General features: G+C 46.1%; 2 protein-coding genes across 10 annotated transcripts in view; one reads left to right on the forward strand and one right to left on the reverse strand.

Moving 5' to 3' along the window:
• AP4S1 (adaptor related protein complex 4 subunit sigma 1) overlaps window positions 1-15,970 on the forward strand; it is a 32,049-nt gene extending 16,079 nt beyond the window's left edge. The window contains exons 4-6 of one of the 3 annotated variants that reach the window (XM_063947462.1): window positions 1,922-1,990; window positions 13,663-13,674; window positions 15,368-15,970. In XM_063947462.1, coding sequence (XP_063803532.1) covers window positions 1,922-1,990; window positions 13,663-13,674; window positions 15,368-15,496 — 210 coding nt within the window. In that variant the 3' untranslated portion in view covers window positions 15,497-15,970. Of the gene's footprint in view, window positions 1-1,921; window positions 1,991-10,670; window positions 13,397-13,662; window positions 13,675-15,367 lie in introns of those variants that run through there. The other 2 variants (XM_063947461.1, XM_063947460.1) reach the window with 2 other exon arrangements.
• HECTD1 (HECT domain E3 ubiquitin protein ligase 1) overlaps window positions 15,967-24,572 on the reverse strand; it is a 128,688-nt gene continuing 120,082 nt past the window's right edge. For all 7 annotated transcript variants that reach the window (XM_063947454.1, XM_063947456.1, XM_063947451.1 and 4 more), the window contains 6 exons: window positions 20,670-21,277; window positions 20,352-20,430; window positions 19,787-19,880; window positions 18,624-18,774; window positions 17,287-17,431; window positions 15,967-17,068 (listed from right to left, as the gene is read on the reverse strand). In XM_063947454.1, the coding sequence (XP_063803524.1) occupies window positions 16,931-17,068; window positions 17,287-17,431; window positions 18,624-18,774; window positions 19,787-19,880; window positions 20,352-20,430; window positions 20,670-21,277 (1,215 nt within the window). In that variant the 3' untranslated portion in view covers window positions 15,967-16,930. The remainder of the gene's footprint in view (window positions 17,069-17,286; window positions 17,432-18,623; window positions 18,775-19,786; window positions 19,881-20,351; window positions 20,431-20,669; window positions 21,278-24,572) is intronic.

Raw genomic sequence — 24,572 nt, forward strand, 5'->3', positions numbered from 1 at the left:
GGACTTCCTCAGCAGACACGATCTCCATCCAGGGGAGTGGGGTCTCCACACTGAGGTGTTCAAGGAGGTAACAGATCTTTGGGGCGTATCCCAGATCGACAAAATGGCCTCTCGTCTCAACAAGAAGGTTCGGCGGTATTGTTCCAGGTCGAGGGACCCGCAAGCAGTGAGTTCAAGCAATCCTCATCGCTCCGTACTGTCCGAGAAGGGCTTGGTATGCGGATCTTCTGGATCTACTGCTAGAAGAGTCAAGGCCTCTTCCTCTTCGGGAGGACCTGCTGCAGCACGGGCCATTCGCCTATCAAGACTTACCACGGCTATGTTTGACGGCATGGAGGTTTAGCGCCAGATACTAGCTTGGAAGGCATTCCGAACAAGGTTATTCCTACCCTGCTACAGGCTAGGAAAGGAGTAACGTCTAAACATTACCATCGTATTTGGAAAAAATATGTATCTTGGTGCGAGTCCAAGAGGTTTCCTACGGTGGAGTTTCAACTAGGATGTTCTCTCCTCTTCCTGCAAGCAGATGTGGATATGTGCCTGGGGTTAGGATCCGTAAAGGTCCAAATTTCATCCCTATCCATTTTCTTCCAGAAACAGTTGGCTGCCCTCACTGAGGTTCAGACTTTTTTGAAGGGAGTTCTGCACATCTTTGTACCGCCTATGGCGCCCTGGGATCTTGCAGTTCCTCCAGTCGGACTGGTTTGAGCCTCTACAGGAGGTTGATATCAAGTTTCTCACGTGGAAGGCTGTCACTTTGTTGGCCTTAGCTTCTGCTAGACGTGTGTCGGAGTTGGGGGCTTTGTCATGTAAGATAGAGCTGAGCTTCGGACACGTCAGCAGTTTCTTCTGAAGGTTGTATCGGCATTTCATATCAACCAATCTATTGTGGTGCCAGTTGCGACTGACTCCTCAATTTCTTCAAAGTCCTTAGATGTTGTATGGGCTCTAAAAATCTATGTGAGGAGGACTGCTCGTCACAGAAAATCGGACTCTGTTTGTCCTGTATGATCCCCCAAAAATTGGGTGTCTTGCTTCATAGCAGACGATCTCCCGCTGGATCACGTTCACTATCCAGCATGCGTATTCTACTGCAGGCTTGCCGTGTCCTACGTCTGTTACGGCCCATTCTACTCGTAAGGTGGGTTCTTCCTGGGCGGCAGCCCGGGGTGTCTCGGCTTTACAACTCTGACGAGCGGCTACTTAGTCAGGGTTGAACACGTTTGCAAAGTTCTACAAGTTCGATACTTTGGCCTCTGAGGACCTCAAGTTTGGTCAGTCAGTTCTGCAGGAGCCTCCGCGCTCTCCCTCCTGTTCTGGGAGCTTTGGTACATCCCCATGGTACTAATGTGGACCCCAGCATCCTCTAGCACGTAAGAGAAAATAGTATTTTAATTACCTACCGGTAAATCCTTTTCTTGTAGTGCGTAGAGGATGCTGGGCGCCCGCCCAGCGCTTCGTTTTCCTGCAGTGGTTTTCTGGTTCAGTACAACTTTGTTTTTAGTTGAGTACTGCATTGTTACTTGGTAAGTACTGTTTCAGCGGTTGCTGAGTTTCCAAGCTTGTTAGCTTGGTTTGCCTTCTGTGTGTGAGCTGGTGGGAATCTCGCCACTATCTGTGTAAAATCCTTCTCTCGAAGATGTCCGCCTCCTCGGGCACAGTTTCTTGACTGAGTCTGGTGGGAGGGGCATAGGGGAAGAGCCAGCCCACACTCTCAAACTCTTAGAGTGCCAATGGCTCCTAGTGGACCCGTCTATACCCATGGTACTAATGTGGACCCCAGCATCCTCTGCGGACTACGAGAAAAGGATTTACCGGTAGGTAATTAAAATACTATTTTTACTTATTCATTGCCTTATTTCCCACTGTGTGTACTGGCTATGTAAGTCTGAATGATGATATGTGTTCCTTTTCTTTGCAGAATGAGATGTCGGTATTTGAGCTTATTCATAATTTTGTGGAAGTATTGGACAAGTACTTTAGCAGAGTAGTAAGTACAAAGAGACATACCACACTTGCAAAGGATTAAAAAACAAAGTAAAATCTCTTATGACCTGTTGTGAGTGAAACTGAGTTTGGCGTTGCTATCACTTCCTTAGAAGCAGCAGTGGTAGCTCTGTATGGTATTACAAGTAGACGCGTCCTACTGCAGTTGTGATCTAACCTGCGTCATAGGACCCAGCATCGGATCACTCGTTCATCATCGGGCGGCTTGCAGCAGCCATTGTGATGCTCAAGCCGCCCGACACAGAGGCCAGGAAATTTTGTTTAAATAGTCACTTCCTGTCGGCTTCACTGAAGACCAAGAATAGGATCTTCTGCGTGAACATTGGTCATCTGAGGAACCCTAAAGTATGGCCGGTGGTTGAACGCTTCCGTGGCCAGTGAAGCTGCGTCGGGAACACGCTCTCCTCCATCAGGACAATTGTTTTGTTATTATGTATGTATGTGCACTATTTCAGTAACGGCTTTTGCCACCTAGCCAACAAGTCTTATCCATACTTGCCACCTTTTCGTTTCTCCTGTTCGGGTGAAGCGCGGTCAGTTTGGGAGGGCGGGGGTGTTCACTTGCTTCATTACGCCCTGCCCTTTTAGTGGTAAAATGCCACGTTTTGCGGCTCTGTGAAGATGGGGCGGGGCTAAAAGGACGCGATTTGCGTAATTAAGCCTTGCCCCCTCTACACGGAGCCACGTAACCGGGAATTATCTCTGCGTCCTGCCCGTTTCCCAGGAGATCTGCCTGCTCTTACTATGGGGCAGGCGACTACCCCATGAGTCTCCTGCATCTTCTGGGAGGGTAAGCAGGTATGGGCTTAACTGTTAAAATGTTTGTTAAAATAATACTCCTACTGATGCATCCACCTATGTGTATAATCCCATTCTCAAACATGCAGATAAGTGCCCAGTTTTTTTGTGAAATTCTGTGGGGTAAAACTACTCTACTGTAATCCACTTGTCTCATACAGCAGGTAATATTCCAGACTGTGGCTGCGCAAACACTCCGGACATTAAGCTGGCTCACTTAATGTACAAAGTTTAACGAGTCTCAAGTAACATTGCATTTTGGTTACACAAACACCCAACAGATCTGATGGTCAGATGTGGAGGGTACATCAGAATGTGGAGGGAAGACACTCTCACCAGGCACAGAAGTGGCAGGTGCAGGTACACTGCTGCCAAGTGAAGCTGTGGTTCTATACCTGCCAGTGCAGGAACTAGCGAGTGTAGGACCCAGGTGAAGAAATATGCTTTGTGCCCCCCCCCACCCCCATTGCACAAAAGGAAAACTGTGGACACAGGAGATTACAAATTTAAATTCTCTTGCATTTATTACACTATATGTGACACATATAATTAATACAACACAGTGCAACACAAATGAAATTAGTAATCTGAGATGACCACAAAAACAAACTCATTACCCCCCACATAGCACTTACAGACCACCTCAAGACTAAATTCCCCCACATAGTTCCCTGTCCCCCTTGCAGCTCTCACTGTCCCCTCACAGTTTACAATCCCTCATCGTAGTACACTTACATCCTCACAGCTTACCCCCCATAGTGCACACCGATTCCCTCACTGCTCACCCCCCCTCCCCATAGTGCACTATGATCCCCTCACAGCTCCCCCCCCGCCATAGTGCACTATGATCCCCTCACAGCTCATCCCCTCCCCATAGTGCACACATCCCCTCACAGCTCCCCTCCCGCCATAGTGCACACTGATCCCCTCACTGCTCATCCCCTCCCCATAGTGCACTATGATCCCCTCACAGCTCTCCCCCCCGCCATAGTGCACACCGATCCCCTCACTGCTCATCCCCTCCCCATAGTGCACACATCCCCTCACAGCTCACCCCCCATAGTGCACACATCCCCTCACAGCCCCCCCCCCATAGTGCACACCGATCCCCTCACTCCTCACCCCCCCCTCCCCATAGTGCACTATGATCCCCTCACAGCTCCCCCCCGCCATAGTGCACACCGATCCCCTCACTGCTTACCCCCCCTCCCTATAGTGCACACATCCCCTCACAGCTCCCCCCCCCGCCATAGTGCACACCGATCCCCTCACTGCTTACCCCCCCTCCCCATAGTGCACTATGATCCCCTCACAGCTCCCCCCCCCCATAGTGCACATCGATCCCCTCGCTGCTCATCCCCTCCCCTCCCCATAGTGCACTATGATCCCCTCACAGCTCATCCCCTCCCCATAGTGCACACATCCCCTCACAGCTCCCCTCCCGCCATAGTGCACTATGATCCCCTCACAGCTCATCCCCTACCCATAGTGCACACATCCCCTCACAGCTCCCCTCCCGCCATAGTGCACACTGATCCCCTCACTGCTCATCCCCTCCCCATAGTGCACTATGATCCCCTCACAGCTCTCCCCCCCGCCATAGTGCACACCGATCCCCTCACTGCTCATCCCCTCCCCATAGTGCACACATCCCCTCACAGCTCACCCCCCATAGTGCACACATCCCCTCACAGCTCCCCCCCCATAGTGCACTATGATCCTCTCACAGCTCTCCCCCCCCCCCATAGTGCACTATGATCCCCTCACAGCTCCCCCCCCCCATAGTGCACACCGATCCCCTCACTGCTCATCCCCTCCCCATAGTGCACACATCCCCTCACAGCTCCCCCCCGCCATAGTGCACACCGATCCCCTCACTGCTCACTCCCTCCCCATAGTGCACTATGATCCCCTCACAGCTCCCCCCCCCCCCGCCATAGTGCACACCGATCCCCTCACTGCTTACCCCCCCTCCCCATAGTGCACACATCCCCTCACAGCTCACCCCCCCACCATAGTGCACACCGATCCCCACTGCTCACAACCCCTCCCCATAGTGCACTATGATCCCCTCACAGCTCCCCCCCCCCCCCATAGTGCATACCGATCCCCTCATTGCTCATCCCCTCCCCATAGTGCACTATGATCCCCTCACAGCTCCCCCCGCCATAGTGCACACTGATCCCCTCACTGCTCATCCCCTCCCCATAGTGCACTATGATCCCCTCACAGCTCTCCCCCCCGCCATAGTGCACACCGATCCCCTCACTGCTCATCCCCTCCCCATAGTGCACACATCCCCTCACAGCTCACCCCCCATAGTGCACACATCCCCTCACAGCTCCCCCCCCATAGTGCACTATGATCCCCTCACAGCTTCCCCCCCCCCCCCCACCATAGTGCACACGATCCCCTCACTGCTCATCCCCCCCCCATAGTGCACACATCCCCTCACAACTCCCCCCCGCCATAGTGCACACTGATCCCCACACAGCTCACCTTCCTATACAAGCCTCACAACACTAACGGACACCTCCTCCAAGGCAGTGCTAGCACACTCACCTGTTTCATTGGTCTCATCAGTGATGTAGCATTATGGGCCTGGCTGTATTTGGATGCTGGACCGGTTTCGGAAAGGGGCCCTCCTTCACTTCTCCATCCTCCAGCCAGCCCAGACCATCCTCTGGCCGGTCCATGGCAGCGTTCGCTTCCTTTGTCCGTGGCTGGCGGCAGCATACTGTAAAGAGTCAGTCTGACTCATTACAGCACTGCTGACAATGCCGCTGGCTACAGGTGGCGAGCCTCTTCATTGCCACACAGGCCCCACTGCATTGCACCAGCTGCACCGACGCTAGTTCCGCCACAGGTAACTGCATAAAGCAACACATGTATTGAGACCTAGAAGAAATTGTATTATTTAATCCTTACAACTCGACTAAGAGGTCTTCAGTATTTAGAGTCAGTAAAGGCATGTTAGCAGGGTCCATGGCCTGATCAAAGTTTCACAGCTTGTGGTTGGAGACAGGCCAAAACATAAGTAGCAAAGGGTTACTGTCAGGAATGATAGAATATAGGCCAGGCTGGTAACAGTCAAATAGCATGCAAACATATAGTACAAACAAACCAGGTCAGTAAGTGCTAGTCATTGTACTACAGATAACTAGCTGGATCCAGAAGCACAGCACACTCTGCTGTCATTTTACAGTGTAGCCCTGGCATGCAGCCACACATCAAAGGACAGAAGGGTAAGAAAGTCTTGGAGTAATCCTTGACTCCTCCCTCTCCTTCAAATCACACATTCAGCACCTCTCGCAAACCTGCTGTTTTCATCTAAAAAATATTTCCAGGATCAGACCCTTTCTGACCCAGGATGCTACTAAGACTCTTATCCACTCACTGGTCATCTCCAGACTGGACTACTGTAATCTTCTCCTGACTGGCATTCCTGGCAAATCCCTCTCTCCAATCTATCCTCAATGCTGCTGCCCGGCTCATTTTCCTCACCAAACGCACTACGTCTACCTCTCCTCTCCTACAAGACCTTCACTGGCTCCCCTTCCCTTTCAGAATCCATTTCAAGCTTCTCACACTCTCTTACAAAGCCCTCAGCCACTCCTCTCCCATCTACATCTCTGACCTTATATCCCTTTACACTCCCACCTGTTCACTTCGCTCTGCTAATGCACGCCGACTCTCCTGCCTACGGATTACTTCCTCCCACTCCTACCTCCAAGATTTTTCACGTGCTGCTCCATTTCTCTGGAATTCCCTACCTCTCCCCCTCAGACTCTCCACCTCTCTACAAAACTTCAAACGGGCTTTCAAGACCCACTTCTAAACCAAACCCAGCCAAATCTCATCCTAACCCTCTGTTCTACGCTCTCTATGTACCCTGTCTGTGTCACCCCTGTCTGTCTACCCCTCCCTTTAGAATGTAAGCTCTCACGCGTAGGGCCCTCTTGCCTCATGTGCTTATCCTTTCTCTTACTTTAATGACCTTCAACTGCACCAAATCCAGCAGTCTTCTGCTATTTGATACTTATTCCAGTGTCATCTGCTGATGTAGCTATGTTTTGTTACCCTGTGCTTGTCCTATACTGTCGTCAACTGTAAGTTGCTGTTTTCCGGTTTGATTATTTATGTACTCTGTAATTGGGCGCTGCAGAACCCTTGTGGCACCATACAAATAAAGGATGATAATAATAATAAAAGTAGGAGCAATCCTATACACAAGCTCCATAAATAAAGCCACTGAGCGCACCATGTTACGCCACCCACTGCAGTGAGATGATCGGCAGTACTCCTCCCACCCCTACAGAGCTGTAGTGCTTCTTATAGACTCCATTTTTCTCATCATTTTAGGATAATCAGGTAATGTCTGTATAATATTTTCTGTAAATATCTATTACAGTCAGTGAGACCTGATAGATGGATTCAGTATGTGTTACCGACGGACGGGATGCTGGCTGTCCATATCCCAACAGTGGCATCCCGGCCACCAGAATGCCAGCAGCGGGGCGAGAGCTAAGAGTCTCCTTGCGGACTCGCTGCGGGCTTGGTGGCTCGCCACAGGATCTATTCCTACTGTATGGGTGTCGTGGACACCCACGAGTGGGTATAGCCCTGCTGCACTGGGATTCCAGCTGGCGGCATTGCCGGCTGTCAGGATTCCATTGTTGGTATTCTGACTGCCGGGATCCCGACAGCCAGCAAATTGACTGCATCCCGATTAGATCTGCTTAATTGTGTAAAATAGCCTAACTCAAATACTTTTAAATCCTGATGAACAAGTCCTTTGTTTTTGGTTTGGTGCTTGGCAGGGGGTTTCAGTGGAAATAGGGTTGTGGTTTCCACTGGAAGGTGGTGGTGGTGGTGGTGGTGGGGGGGTGGGTGGGTGGGTGGGGCCCACAAACTGTTCTTCATGGGAGGGAATTGATGAAATGAAGGTGATTGGATAGTGAGAACTTTTATTGCCTTTTCATATCTGGACCTTCACATGGCTGAGGAGGAAATTACCATTTGTCCCTACAAAATGCATTGGGAGACCTTAACATAGTCTACCGTGCTCATGTAAGTTCCAGGTAGAACGAAAGAACCTTTATTTAGTCCTTACGCTTTGTTGAAGTCTAAAGCTGGCTCCACATCTAAAGATCATCTTTCCAACCAACCAATTAGTAGTGTTTTTGTAACGACAATATGGCAGTATATGGGAGCAAATGTCAGTCGTCTGTTTTCATCCATTTTCCGACGCTTGGAAGCTAACAGTCATTCAGACAAGTTGGTTTTAATTTGTTTGATTTTATTGTCTGCTGTGGTCTTTCTTTTTTTTTTTTTTAAACTCTAGATCATTGGTTCTGAAACTATGTGCCGTGGCAATCTGGAGTGCCTTGGATTGGTGGTCCAGGTCCAATTCATATTATTTCTATTCAATGTGATAGGCAAAACCAGTGCTGGTGGCTGCCAATCATAACATACAGTATGTGGACAAACAGAAGCAAATCTTGTTCCTCACCACACAACTGAACCTAAGGATGATCTATAAAAACAACGTACAGAATATAATATTTATTTTTACATTTCTCAATAAGAAACACTTGGCCTAGGGGTGCCCTGATAATAAATCTGTTACTCTAGGGCGCCGGGATTCAAAAAAGTTTGAGAACCACTGGTCTAGATCATGAATATGTTTGTTTTTTTTAAATGTGTTTGCATATTTTGTTTATAACGCGATAGGACTGTTGCATTTACATCAGTTATTATCGATTTTGCTAAGAACTCCATTTCCCATATGTACAATGTATGATGTGTATAGCAGCAGCATGAGGTTGAGTGATACAGTTTCTTTTTCATTCACCAGGGTTCACTGGAGTACTCTTGTGATATGGACGGGGCGTTAGCAGGGATAGGCACATTTAAATATTTAAATTAGTAACCCTCCTCCCAAGATGCCTCAGTGTTTTTTGTGCATACCAGGGAAGGCACGTTCTAGACTCAGCTCCAGACTTACTTTTTAAACTTTTCATTTTTTCAGTCAAAGCCCCTTCCCAGCTTACTAAGAAGCTTGGGTCCGGGACTGTGTGTGTGCTACTAACAGCAGCAAAAGGCTTGTCTGTGCTTAATGGAGAAGCACCGCCATAGCCCTTAATCAGCGTTAGCTGCCGGAGCAGGTCGGTGCTTGCTGAGAAGCCGCGTCAGAGCCTCCAGACCCCGCCAGCAGGTAAGGAGCGGGCAGTCAGCTCATGCTGCCGCCGCTCCGTATGTAGGCCTGCGCCTGTCACAGCTCTCCCCAGATCCCTGCTGCACAAGGCCAGCTGAGTACTATGTCAGCGGACGGTCAGCTCACGCTGCCGCCACTTAGTGGGGCTATAGCCGCCGGGCTCACTGCATTATATAATAACAAGCGGTGGGGGGAGGAGGGGGGGATAGAATGGCAGCCGCAGTGCTTCCTGTTATTACATATGTTTTAGACAGTCTAAGACAGGCTATTAAGCCTAGGATGAGCATACTGTTCAAGATATATATATATATAAAAAAAAAGCACATGGTGTGGACGCCATTTTATAATGACTTCCTGCAGGAATTTGGTGTTGGTCCTACAAAACATGGCCACTGGAGGGGGCAGGGTTGTTAGTAGGTTTTCAGTGAAGCACAAAAGTTAATATAACTTGGTTGTACCAGGGTGCGGTGCACTCTATCTTATATAACACTTCAGTTATTTTTTTACTGAGTTTTTATTTCACTGTATTACTGTCTGTGCATGTATGACTGGGAAAGCTAATGCAAAATCAAAGAAGCAGCTTGTCTGCGATAACTGTGATGGTGTGTTATGTGATGGAACTTCCACTTGCACAGTGGGCCTAATTCAGACCTGATCATAGCAGTTACTTTGTTTGCAGATGGGCAAAACCATGTGCACTGCAGGGGGGCAGATATAACATTTGCAGAGAGAAATAGATTTGGGTGGGTTATTTTGTTTCTGTGCAGGGTAAATACTGGCTATCCTGAGCCCACTCTGGCTGCTCAGACGGCATTGACCTTTGATCAGACTTTGCCGACTCATGGTGCTTCCGTACAATTCTGACGCCAAATCAGCCACCAAACCTGCCATCATAGCCCAAGGAGGATCAGGGCAGAGGTTCTTATTTGGACCCGTATTTGCAGGACACACTGGGGGTCATTCAGAGTTTATCACAGCAGCAAGTTGTTAACAGTTGGGCAAAACCATGTGCACTGCAGGGGGGCAGATATAACATATGCAGAGAGTGTTAGATTTGGGTGGGGTGTGTTCAAACTGAAATCTAAATTGCAGTGTAAAAATAAAGCAGCCAGTACTTACCCTGCACAGAAACAAAATAACCCACCAAAATCTAACTCTCTCTGCAAATGTTATATCTGCTTCCCCTGCAGTGCACATGGTTTTGCCGAACTGCGAACAAATTTGCTGCTGCAGTCAACTCTGAATTACCCCCATAGTTGGATTGTCTACCACCAAGGCGGTTTTTCAAGACAGGTCTGCATGTGTCAGGAGACAAAAGGCAGTTGTGCAGACCGTTATACAGTCTCTCGTAGATTCAGCAGTTTTGATTCAGGTACACCAGCCAAGTCAAGGTTTTTATTCCAATCTTTTTGTAGTACCAAAGCCGTACGGCTCGGTCAGACAGATATTGAACCTAAAGGGGCTCAATCAGTACGTCACTTACTACAGATTCAAAATGGAATCGTTGCGGTCAGTGATTGCAGATTTAGAACCACAGGAATTCATGATTTTGCTGGATCTCAAGGATGCATACTTACACATTCCAATATGGACACCACATCAGGCGTACTTAAGGTTTGCAGTAAAACAAAACCATTATCAATTTCAGGCACTACCGTTTGGCCTCTCGTCAGCGCCTCGGGTCTCCACAAAAGTGAGTTCTGTGACGATTGCTCATCTCCCTTAGAGTGATAATAGTTCCATACTTAGATGACCTACTCATCAAAGCTTCGTCTCAAGAAATACTCCTTCAAAATGCCTTACTAATGTACAATGTCCTTGTTCAGCACTGTTGGATTGTCAACTTCAAAAAATCAAGCCTTGTCCCGTCTCAACAATTTCAATTTCTGGGAATGATTCTGGGGACGGTAGATCAACGAATTTACCTTCCAGAAGTGAAAGCACAAAGTATGTCATCTGGTACAATTAGTGCTCAAACCACGGACAGTGTCGGTGCACTTGTGCATTCGACTGTTAGGAACGATGGTGGCGTCTTTTGAAGCACTCCAGTTCTGAAAATTTCACTCCTGTCCTTTTCAGCTAGATCTTCTTGCACAGTGGTCTGGGTCTTATCTACAGATTCATCAAATGGTGCGTTTGTCTCCAAGGACCAGAGTTACGGTGCTCTGTTGGCTCCAAATAAGAAATCTCAAAGCGGGAAAAAAGTTCAGAGTCTGGAATTGGATAATTCTGATGATGGATGCAAGTCTCAGAGGTTGGGGAACAGTGGTCCTACATTGTCAGTTTCAGGGTCTATGGTCAGACAGAGAAAAATTACTGTCAATAAATATCCTGGAACTCAGGGCAATTTTCAACGCTCTGCAACAGGCAGTTCATATACTCCAGTCTCAGACTGTGCAGGTTCAGTCAGACAACACGACGGCAGTCGCATACATCAACAAACAAGGCGGGACTCAAAGTCGCATGGCTATGCGAGAAGTTGCTCAAATCCTGAATTGGGCCGAGCATCACCAAGTCATATTATCAGCAGTGTTCATTCCAGGAGTGGACAACTGGGATGCAGATTATCTCAGTCGTAAGGTTTTTCATCCAGGAGAATAGGCTTTACATCCAGAAGTGTTCCAGATGTTAGGCCAGCAGTGGGGTTACCCACAGGTGGATCTAATGGCATCTCGCCAAAATCATCAGACACCCAAGTACGTGTCCAGAACGAGATCCAAAGGTAGTGGCAGTGGATGCTCTCACGATAGCGTGGCCGTACAGCCTCGTGTATCTATTTCCACCATTTCCGCTGCTTCCTCGGTTGCTAAAGCGGATCAAAAGAGAGTCCACGACCGTCATACTAGTGGCGCCTCATTGGCATCGGAGAGCTTGGTTCTCCGATCTCCGTGGTCTACTCCCAGAAGATCCGTGGCCGCTTACTCTATGTTCAGACCTTCTGCAACAGAATCCGTTTCTTTACCCCGATTTAGCTCGGCTGCGTTTGGCTGAGTGGATGTTGAAACCGCTCTCTTAAGACGAGAGGGCATTCCAGAGTCGGTTATACCAACCATGTTACGTGCTATGAAGCCAGTTACAGCAGCTCATTATCACAGGATTTGGCGAGCTTTTATTGGTTGGTGTGAATCTCTGAAGTTTCCAACATCTTCTTTCAAGTTAACCCGTCTTTTACTATTTTTACAGACGGGGTTAGATGGAGGACTACGTTTACAGACACTAAAGGTGCAGGTCTCTGCTTTGTCATTTTTCTTTCAGTGGCGTTTGGCTCTTTTGCCAACAGTTCAAACTGTCCTGCAAGGTGTACTTAGAGTTCAACCTCCATTTATACCACCTACAGCTCCATGGGACTTGGATCTAGTTTTAGATTTTTTGCAGTCTTCAATTTTTGAACCCTTACAACAAGTGGATTTTAGGTTTCTTACTTGGAAAAGTTTTTCTCCTAGCCTTAGCTTTGGCAAGGCGTGTTTCTGAATTGGGTGCGTTGTCATGCAAAGCACCGTATCTGGTGTATCACGATGACAGAGCGGAACTTCGGATGAATCCCGCTTTTCTACCAATGGTAGTATCTTCTTTTCACATCAATCAACCAATCGTAGTTCCTGTTTTTTCAGAAGGTTCAGGGATGCCAGCTACTTTTAATTTGGTTCGTGTGCTTCGGATTTATGTAGCTTGAACAGCAACAGTTACATTGTTTGTTCTTTATGATGCAGTCAAGGTAGGTTGGCCAGCTTCCAAACAGACCTTGGTTAGATGGATTAAGCTGACCATTCGTCAAGCTTACTTTCATGCTAGTCTACAACCGCCTGCATCTATTTCAGCACATTCCACACGTTCCATGAGAACGTCATGGGCAGCAGATCGTGGGGCTTCCACGACGCAACTTTGCCATGCAGCTACATGGTTGTCAGTGCACACGTTTGTGCACTTTTACAAGTTTGATACTTTTGCAGCATCAGCATCTAGCTTTGGCCGTCTAGTTCTACAGGTACCAACCAGCTCTCCCGCCCCACGGGGGAAACTTTGGTACGTCCCAAAAGTACTCCAGTGACCCCTAGTGGATGAAAAAGAAAATTGGATTTTGGTACTTACCAGATAAATCCTTTTCTTTGAATCCATAGGGGGCACTAGACGCCCGCCCAGAGCAGTTTCACCTGTCTTGTGTTAAGTACAGTTTATCTTATGGAAACACATTATCACCTGCTTGTTTGAATGTTAAGGTGATTGTTATCTGTTGTCATTTCAACTTTCTAGTTTATCTTATAAAGTTATATGTAATTCTCCATTGTTCATCCTCTCTCGCTCCTGTTTGGCTCATCAAAAAAACACTGGCATCTTGGGAGTATGGAGGGGGAGGAGGGTAACTAATTTAAATATTTAAATGCAACTATCCTTGCTAACGCCCTTTCCATATCCCAAGAGTACTCCAGTGCCCCCTATGGATTCAAAGAAAAGGATTTATCTGGTAAGTACCAAAATCCAATTTTTACTGGGTCTAATGCCCATAATCAGGTTTTCTATAGCAAACAATTTTGAGCCCCAATAACCCATGCAATTTGTGTACTTGAAAATCAATGAGTTTTAACTGATCAGTAGAAAATTATCAATGTACATTTACTAACAGACCTTTACTTTTCTTACAGAGTGAGCTGGATGTATCCTTTTCTAAAATAAGGTTGCTTAGTAAAAAATATTTCAGGCTTTACTGGTAGATAGATTCCTGTGACGGAGGACAAGTTCGGTGCAAACGTGCACTTGCAGCCATAAAATTCAGCTGTGGTTCTCATTACCTGAGTATTTCCAGTAGGAGAGAACCATTAGACACATGGGTATATTTACTAACAAACCACTGAAAAGTAAATCTAGCCCAAAATCTAAGAAGGTATCTTTTACTTATATAATCTTAAGCTAAATATAAAGATTTTAGGATTTTAAATCAGGCTACAGGTATCACAGAGAGTACCATTTCAACTACATTTGTTTTACACTGGGGATTCAATGTTCATATTTTGAGCGAAAAGAGATCTATCATGACCCCTTATGTCTGCATTTTATACAGACTATTATACCAATGATATAACATAAAACTAGTGGGCATTATAATGAAAGTAGCAAGAGTTTGGATTGCAGGACAAACTTTGATTCTGTTGCAATGCATTTATTAACATAAACTGGTCTTATTGGAATTTTCTGCCTTTGTAGATATTTTATTAGAATAAGAGGTTTCCTAGTCCAGATAATTGATGTACTTTCATTTATACTACACCCTGGCTATCACCAATACCATATCGATGGGAAGATTAGAATAATTCCATAGTGACCTTGCCTCAGAACTGAGAAAGCTTGGCCCCATAGCCCACTTTTAACCTACCATGAAAAACCATTCTTGATGACTATTTTTCTGACTGGAAGGCATTCACTTTAGAGGTGTTTAGTGAACTCTAATCTAAAAGTAGAACCTTTGAAACACCAGTAACGGTACCTCATCTCGCACCACTCATTCGCACAAAACTCTCCCCTCCATTAGTGTGGTTGTTCCCGCAATGCATTTGCTGGTAATTGGCTTGATCCCTAAGGATTGGTGAGGACTAGCTAGAGTAATGCATATATTAATAACCAAATGTTTGAATGATGGTACAGTGCTTCACGTATGTATGTACTAGTATCAGACTAAAGTCACCTCAGATTCCACCCATCCTCCTTAGTCGTCACCTCCCTTGCCCCCCTACTTACCCAGAGGCTGGAGCTCCTCTACTAAGCTTGTCTTGTATGCCTTGCAGTGGCAGCTGTTGGGACTTTTGCATTACCAGTTAGCTAACCATCATACTCAGCGACAGACCATCCACAGACAGAAGTTTTTGGCTGATTTCATCACTTTGTGGTTGGCAGGGCTAATATATGCCAATCCAGCCTTACTCTACTCTATGGGGCAATCAACTCGTATTTGAATGGCCAGTATAATATACAAATACTACAGGATAGAAGCAATTTTTGGGTCTGCAATCAAAGTCGACAATGTTGTCAGAACGATAATCCTGAAACCACACTGTCAATCTCAGTAAAGCCGTTAACTGTAAACATGCTTCTTTAACAGAATGTTTCAAGCATTTTAACGCTGTGGGCAGTATAATTGTAATTACCAGGGTCAATATCATGGTGGCAGGATTATCATGCCGGTTCTTGCCAACAGTGTACCACGCCGTGTTTTCTGGATATGCTCCAAAGAGCATAGGCCAGGGGATAATGCGGCAGATAAAGCCAAATAAATTGTGATCCTCGTATGTCCGTTGTAAGGAAATCACGAAGAATACATTTTTCTAAAGCCTACTCCTTCACTCAGACATCCAGATCATGTTTAACCTTGACAAGGTGCATATCATTTTGGATGAGATGTTGTTAAACGGCTGTGCTGTAGAGACAAACAAGAGTCGGATTCTCGGCCCACTGCTTGTACTAGACAAAGTGGGAGACAGCTGAAAGTCTGTACAAGAAACAGCAAGGACTGAGCAGTCACCTCCTCCAGATCTGCGATCAAGCTAAATTTCCATTAACATATTAATATGGAAAGGAGATACATGGATTAAGCTGTAAACTCTTTCCCATGAGGAATTAAGCTGATTAACACATGGCTTACTATATGGATTGTTTACTAATGTAGTCCAGCATCTATTCTATGTATACTTGTTCCACGCGCTGTTGTAGTGATTGAGGATACTTGTTTTCAGGTGAAATCCAAGCTGCTTTCATTATTGGTAGCATGTTTTTGGATATGAAGCAAAGTCAGTGACCGGTAAGATGTCGCCATCTCTTGGTCACATAAAGGTGTGTTTCAATGTGGAAAGGTGGAGAAGAGAAACGTTTTAAAAGATAAAAGATTACTTTTTTTTTTTTTAATTTACTTTGAACATAATTTTTTAGTAGACATAGTAAAGCGCACACACTGGAAATGTTTTTCTGTTTTAATGTCTTTATTAACTTTTTTATTTTTTTCTTCAAACTGCAACAAGTTAAATAAATGTTTATAATATACAAAGAAAATACGAGAGCAAAACATTTGTTTTGTTTTTTAAACCCCTTAAGTGCGAGGAACAGCCTCCTACACAGGAGTTGTACATTACCCTGAACAGTGAAGGGGTACATGGCCTTGTGCCAGTCTAAATTTTTGTATGGATTGCATTCATAATAGCATTAATTGCATGTTGCACAAACACTTAAGTTCGAACTGCATAGCAGGGGCATTTAAAAGGGGGAAAAAAAAAAAAAAAAAAGTTATCCTTCCAGATTAAGGATGACAATATAATTACGAAGGTGCATGGATTATAAAATAGGGAGAAAGAAAATACAAAGTAAACACTAAGGGCTTTTAAATAGTGCAGGCACCATTAAAAATCAAAGGTAATGGGGGAGAAAAAAAAAAAAAGCTTCAGGTTTCCATGAACGTTCTACGTTTGATGTAAGCAGCTTTCTGATGGGTTAGATTAAAGCTAGCAAAATTAGAGTTGGATGCAGAACACCGGAGACTGGGGAATGCTGATGTAGTGTATTATGTTCATACAACAGACGCTACACTTCTACAAATGTCTGATAAGCGGTGACCTTGAGAGGCATTCATTAGAGGTGTCTCTCTGCCCTCTAACTCATTTGCTGCCAGAATGAAAATGGCAGATTAAGTGTTCTTTGTGTCTTCAGTCATTCATGCCAGAGACCATTTTATCATTAGCAGCGAACAGTAAAACAAAATGAAAAAAAGGCGTTACACCCACTCTTTCCTCTAAAGCCTCGCAGAGGGGTGTAAGGAACACACAGCGAGAGGAAGAAAGGCCATGTCTTTTCTCAGCACACGAACACGAGAGAGAAAGGGGGAGTGCTGCTAGTAACATGATGCTGTGTCCTGCCAGCCAAGGTTGGCACTCAGTTCAGATGGAATCCCTTCTCCATGGTAGCAGCGAGCAATCGGTCTCTCATGATCTCCTCCGAAGAGTATTCCGGTAATTTAAGATAATGCACACAAGTATTTACAGAGGGATAGCTAGCATCCGTAGCATCAACCTGTCAGAAGAAGAAGAAAAGAAAAAAAAGTCAATGCAGTTAGATTACTTGCCAGTATGCAGTGTTTACATGGCATAGAATGCTGGGATATCTGCAGTCACATGACACCGGCCAACTGATCGCACAGGAGTACCTGAAAGTCCAGTAGAGGTATGATAAACCGCTAACTGCAGTTATAGTGCAATTCTAAAGACAGACTCTCACACTGCAAGCCTCACCTTTCTCACAACTGTGAGGCGTGGATGGAGATTGGCTAGACCTCCAGGGGGCAATGTAGAGCACCCCGTTGTAAATTGCAGAAATGCCTTCCTCTCGTCTGATGACATGCCACAGAGGACCCTCACAAAGCGAAGGAAGCCAGGACTGCAAGGAAAATGCAAACACATAAGGATCAGAAAAAGAGCATGTTAAGACCAAACGTAAAAATAAATGATCTGCAAATTTTTTAAAGTAACCTTTAAAAACCTATGGGTCTGATTCAGGTCCTGTTGTAGTAGTGGCGTATGCCGCAAAGTATTGCTGATCGGCACTTTGCGCATGCTGTACGGGTCTGGGACGTAACACTCAGATTGGCATCAGACTGTCAATGACTGACAGTCTGAAGCCGTCTGGGATCGGTCATGGCCATCGTTTCTCAAAACGGAGGGGCGTTGCTGCTGTTGTGAGACAAGGCCAGGATCTTCGTCCGAGGATTGAGATTTCCTGGCCTCTAAGTAGTTACTGCGGCAGCCAGCCTGCATGATCCCATGTGTCATAGCAGCTGGACGATGGTGTCACAGATGTTCAGACCCTGCGTCCTAAAGGCCCATACACACTTGACGATGCACACGTCGTTAACGACTTCCCTTGAACTTCCCTTGAACAGCTGAGCAAACAACATGAGCATACACACTACCAAAGACCATTCATAGTTGAAGCATCCAAGCTGAACAGTTTATTAAAATAATGAGCTGGGAACAGGGCTGGTGAACAGTGGCTTGGTCGTTGGTCTTTCACACCATACACATTCAACGACGTCTCTGGTCGGTAACAACCATAGTGGAAATTGAGCATACATGCTCCACAGATAAGCGAGGGTCGTTAATGTCCCGCGGGGCCGCGCATCGGTGGTCGTCGGATGCATACACACTTGACGATATAATGAGCAACGTCGTTGATGAGGGCTGAAATGAACGACGTCGTTCATTTTATCGTCAAGTGTGTATGGGCCTTAAGACACAGCATGAATCTGGCCTCCCACTGTAGCAGCAACTCCAACCACATCTGAATCAGGACCAATGTTTTTTGAGAGACTTTTTAGAGAAAATACCATAGTTATCCAAGGATAATATTTATTGGGAAGGAGGAACGAAAAAACAAAAACAGATCTGATTCTTAAAAATTCACAATTCAACTAGAGAAAGAAAAAAAAGTTATTCTTGGTGAAGCCACTACAGCAAGAAAACATGAGACAGCCTGGTTATGGTGGAGCAACCACCTCCAGAAAGGGATACAATGCGCATTAGACAAGAATTACTCACGTACTTATCCTAATAGGAAAACCTGGAAACATTACCTCTCTCGTGTGTACCCCAGCTTGGGCTCAGTATAATTGAGAATGTCTTCAGCAGACCACGAAGGAGACTGATTTCCGCACAATATCATCTGGACCTCCTCAGGGCTAAATGAACCCAGTTTCTCCATAGGGAATACTTTATTGAAGCCACCTAGGCAGAAACCATTGCACAAATAATCAGTATTGATAACACAGAACGTGCTCTTATTTTAAATTCAACATCAAATTGTATTTACATTTTTTTTAAAATAATGCTTATGTGAACATACGCTGCAGTAATCACCCCCGATGTTTGAATAAGGGATGTGCCTGATAAACTTAAATGTTTGGTTGGCAATTCCTAAAAAGTGGCTGATTTGGTGAAACTATAACATGTGCGAGTACAATACAGGTTTCCTCCATTTACTAAACCTAAACTATCTATCCTCAGTTTTTCTATACACGTTTTGGTCAGCTGGAACAGATCTTGTGGCGAGCCATTAAGCCCGCAAGGGGACTCTTTGCGCTCTCCTCTCTGCTGGCATACTGGCAGGCGGGATATGGACAGTCGGCATCCCGGCCGCCGGTAAATCATACTTATTCCGCCATCACCTGTGCTGAAACACTTTTCTCATCAATTAACTAGTTCAACACAGGTGATAGCAATCATAGCTTAATAGGGAAGTCCAGGAGCAGAGCATTGTGTAATTGATGGAAGGGGTCACGTTGGGGGGGTCTAGATACGTAGTTCAAGCCAGCTGGTGAATATGTTCTAATATTGTACAGCTTTTTGCCAAAATCACTACATCATCCTCTCTTCCTGGTGATATATGCTCTCCACACAGGACTGGACGTACCACTTCATTTAACGTTATCATGGCCTTTTTGAATGAATGAATCGCATTCCTATGGTCGTAATAACCCAAGACTGAAGAAATGATCGAGTTTCCAAACTCCTGGCTGATAATCAGACATTGCTTATTTGTGGCTTGCAGAAAGCGGCTGGGAGACATAAGAAGTGGCACCTATCGGGCATCAGCTACCATTACCTGCATGGACAAGTTTCCTGCAAACACCCATTACTAGAGATTTCCTCTCATAGAATATGAATACATTGACCTGTGAATTCAATTTGTACTGACTTGCATTCCAATTGTACTCATTGTTTAACAACATAAACTTACTTCTAAATGCTTCCATTTGTTTTTGCACACCGGTCTGCATGCAAAAATCAAACATCAGATCTACATACTCCTCGGCGTTGTCTATAGTCACCATCTGGCAAACAAAAAAGAAGTGGTCAGTCCCATGCAAAACAAACCCAGACATGATCCGTAGTTTAGACACTATGCTCTGCTGAAGCCGAATATGGGAACAAGCGAGATGACAAATACTTGTAATAATTATTCCAGTGACAATTTATAATCTCCAGCAATTGTATTACGCTGGGTACACACTAGGCAAAACGTCTGATCAGGCGGATCAGACCAACATAGCGGGCACATAGTCTAGTGTGTGACCATTCCCACGGGTCACCCTGTCAGGCATGAAAACAACGGCATGCACTGGAATGCAGACGCAAACTATATATTTTGTTCAGTATATATTGTCCAGTCCTGTCGGCTGGGTGCACACATCGTTAAGTGGGTACCAGCATTAGTCTAGGCTTCATCACATCATTTTTCTTGGCTAGTTTTAATCAGTAGATGACAATATTCATGGGACAGCATGTGGAGTGTGTTTACTTACCTCATCCTCACCATTAGGTTTTAGGTCTATTGCACTGAAGCCGTAAACACGAGAAGAAGGACAGAACTGGAAATTGAGCCTGAAATAAAGTGAAGGAGACAACAGTGAACAGGAATGGCATACACTGGGAGTAATTACAGAGAAAGGAAGAAACAGCTTGGTGTAATTAATCAGTGCACATATCATATTTGACAGTGACCAGATTAGCTTACAAGTTCCATTACTCAAAACCCCACAGGAATATGTATCCTATAAAGAATATCCAAGAGTTTCTTGACAATTCTATTTCAAGAAACCTCTCTCTGGCCCCAGGCTTACCCTAAATCCTCAATGCTGACAGAAGGACCTGACCCCGAAGGATTCTTTAACATCAGGTCTTGGAGTTGCGTGTTTTTCTCATCCTCAGACAAGCTGCGATTGCCCAGGATGTGTCTCCTTTTCAGTGCAAGCTCCCGGATATCTCTGAGAAACCGAGCACGGTGTGGGTTTACAAGTTCAAAGTCCTCCCACGTTAAGATACCCTGGAACCAGGCTGGTGGCTTTGGCTTTGGTGGGTCCAAGATAAACTCTGATTTGGAATCTTCTTCAAAACTACCCACAGAGAGGGCATCATGTCCATCCTCGGTGGAGGCTTCTGATTGGCTCTCAGTACAGTGCTCACTTTCTTCTCCAGGAGAGGCATACAACAGTTTACTCATGTTACTTTTAATATCTCCCATACACATGAGCCTGAAGAAGGGTTTAGAAATGGGCAAGTCTACTAGGCGATTGTCCTGTATGCATTTTGCCAAGAATACACCCAGAAAATGGCACAACCTGGTCACTCTGTCCAGCTCCTCACTGTCCTGGGGGTAGGGAGCTATGAACAATCCACATGACCGCTGCACGTAATACCCAGGAGGCTTTAGGCCACCTCCCAAGTCAACCTAGGAGATAACACAAGGATTAAATGGAAACAGCGTAAAAAATAAACCAACCAGTAAATCCTTTTCTCGTAGTCCGTAGGGGTTACTGGGATGGTCTTAATACCATGGGGTATAGATGGATCCACTAGAGCCTTGGGGGTATATGCAATTCACGGCGAATCGCGGCAATTTTTCGCCGTTTTTTAATTCGACTAAATTCGCCAGGTGAATTCCGGAAGGTGGCTTCCGGAATTCACCATATTCAATGAAAATCGGATTCGCCAGAATCGCGGGCGAAAATCGGCCGATTTGGCGGATTTTGCCGCGATTTTAAAAAAACGGGAAAAACTGGAAAAACCCGGAAAAAAAAATGGCGTGGGGTCCCCCCTCCAAAGCATAACCAGCCTCGGGCTCTTCGAGCTGGTCCTGGTTCTAAAAATGCAGGGGAAAAATTGGGCAGGGATCCCCCGTATTTTTAAAACCAGCACCGGGCTCTGCGCCTGGTGCCAAAAATACGGGGGACAAAAAGAGTAGGGGTCCCCCGTATTTTTAACACCAGCATCGGGCTCCACTAGCTGGACAGATAATGCCACAGCCGGGGGTCACTTTTATGCCGTGCCCTGCGGCCGTGGCATTAACTACCCAACTAGTCACCCCTGGCCGGGGTACCCTGGGGGAGTGGGGACCCCTACAATCAAGGGGTCCCCCCCCCCCCCCAGCCACCCAAGGGCCAGGGGTGAAGCCCGAGGCTGTCCCCCCCCCCCCCATCCAATGGGCTGCGGATGGGGGGGCTGATAGCCTTTTGTGATAATAAAAAGATATTGTTTTTTCCATTAGTACTACAAGTCCCAGCAAGCCTCCCCCGCAAGCTGGTACTTGGAGAACCACAAGTACCAGCATGCGGGAGAAAAACGGGCCCGCTGGTACCTGTAGTACTACTGGAAAAAAAATACCCAAATAAAAACAGGACACACACACCGTGAAAGTAAAACTTTATTTCATACGCCGACACACACATACTTACCTATGTTGACACGCCGACTGCCACGGTCTCCGACGATCCGAGGTACCTTTGAAAAAATTATACTCACCTTCCAGCGTCCAGAGGTACATCCAGGTCCAGAGATAATCCACGTACTTGGCAAAACAAAAAAAACGAACACCGATCCATACCGGACTAGAAAGGGGTCCAATGCTTTCACATCAGACCCCTTTCTCCCGAATCCCGGGACATCACGTGACTCCTGTCACTGAAGTCCCTTCAGCCAATCAGGAAGCGCTACTTCCGTGGCGCTCATCTGATTGGCTGTGCGCTGTCTGTGATGTGACCGCGCATCGCAAAGCCGCTCCATTACTTTCAATGGTGGGAACTTAGCGGCTAGCGGGGGGGGTCACCCGCCGGTCAGCCGCTGACTGGCGGGTGACCTCACCGCTAGCCGCTAAGTTCCCACCATTGAATATAATGGACTGGGCTGTGCGATGCGCTGTCTGCTCAGACGCACAGAGCCAATTAGATGAGCGCAACGAAGTTGCGCTTCCTGATTGGCTATAGAGACCTTTCTGTGACAGCTGTCACTGACAGGTCTCTCTGCATTCGGGGATAGGGGTCCCATGTGTCAGCATGGGACCCCTTTCAGTCCGTTTGGTCGGGTATTTGCGGTTTGTTATTTTCTACAAGTACGTGGATGTATCTCTGGACCATGGCTGAGGTGAGTATATTGATCTTTTTTTTCAGGTACCCCTGGATTCTACATGGAGAAGAGGACCGATGTCGGCGTGTGAACATAGGTAAGTATGTGTGTGTCGACGTAAGAAATAAAGTTTTACTTTCACGGTGTGTGTGTCCTGTTTTTATTTGGGTATTTTTTTTCCAGTAGTACTACAGGTACCAGCGGGCCCGTTTTTCTCCCGCATGCTGGTACTTGTGGTTCTCCAAGTACCAGCTTGCGGGGGAGGCTTGCTGGGACTTGTAGTACTACTGGAAAAAACAATATCTTTTAATTATCACAAAAGGCTATCAGCCCTCCCATCCGCAGCCCATTGGATGGGGGGGGACAGCCTCGGGCTTCACCCCTGGCCCTTGGGTGGCTGGGGGGGGGGGGGGGACCCCTTGATTGAAAGGGTCCCCACTCCCCCAGGGTACCCCGGCCAGGGGTGACTAGCTGGATATTTAATGCCACGGCCGCAGGGCACGGCATAAAAGTGACCCCCGGCTGTGGCATTATCTGTCCAGCTAGTGGAGCCCGATGCTGGTGTTAAAAATACGGGGGACCCCTACTCTTTTTGTCCCCCGTATTTTTGGCACCAGCACCAGGCGCAGAGCCCGGTGCTGGTTTTAAAAATACGGGGGATCCCCTGTCAATTTTTTCCCCGCATTTTTAGAACCAGGACCAGCTCGAAGAGCCCGAGGCTGGTTATGCTTTGGAGGGGGGACCCCACGCCATTTTTTTTTCGGATTGTACCGTTCCAGCAATAAAAAAATAATATTTTAAAAAAATTATAAATATTTGTGCCTCCAAAAAAAAAAAAAGTACCTAATCCCTTCTAATATAAATAGATTTGCTATTCCCAAATAAAAAAAAAACACAAAAAAAACCATGTTTAAATTTTTTTTATTTGTTTTCACCCTCCAAAGTGTGGCGGATTGAAAATGACGAATTTGCTGTCTAAAAGCACTGCTGTCGAATTTCCAAACTTGAATTGAATATGCTTTGGTCGAATTGCAGCACTTATATCATTGCAGAAAAGTCGAATTTGCAAAAAGTCGAATTTCAAAAAGTCGAATTTTGAAAGTCCGTTTTTTGGTCGGAAAGCACTGAATTGCATAGGCGAATTTTTTTTTTGGTCGAAAATGACCCGAAATTCGACAATTTCGGGAATTCGACCGCAATTGCATATACCCCTTGGTACCTTAAAAAAATCTTCACAGAGTGTGCTAGCTCCTCCCCTCTATGACTCCACCTACAGACTCAGTCTAGGAAAATTGTGCCCGAGAAGACGGACATACTGAGAGAAGATGAAAACTACAGACAAGAAAAAAGTGGCGAGATAACGAACCAGCACAAGCACAAGAAGAAACATCATTATGCAATCATAACTGGAAAACAGGGATAGCAAACGCTAAACAACAACAGTCACACAAGAACAACTGCTTGCAGAAGAAACAAAGCACCGGGCAGGTGCCTAGTATCCCCTACGGACTACGAGAAAAGGATTTACCGGTAGGTAATTAAAATCCTATTTTCTCTAACGTCCGAAGGGATACTGGGATGGTCTTAGTACCACAGGGAAGTCCCAAAGCTCCCAGGCCGGGTGG

This window comes from Pseudophryne corroboree, chromosome 12, assembly GCF_028390025.1.
Source record: "Pseudophryne corroboree isolate aPseCor3 chromosome 12, aPseCor3.hap2, whole genome shotgun sequence".
Taxonomy (NCBI): domain Eukaryota; kingdom Metazoa; phylum Chordata; class Amphibia; order Anura; family Myobatrachidae; genus Pseudophryne; species Pseudophryne corroboree.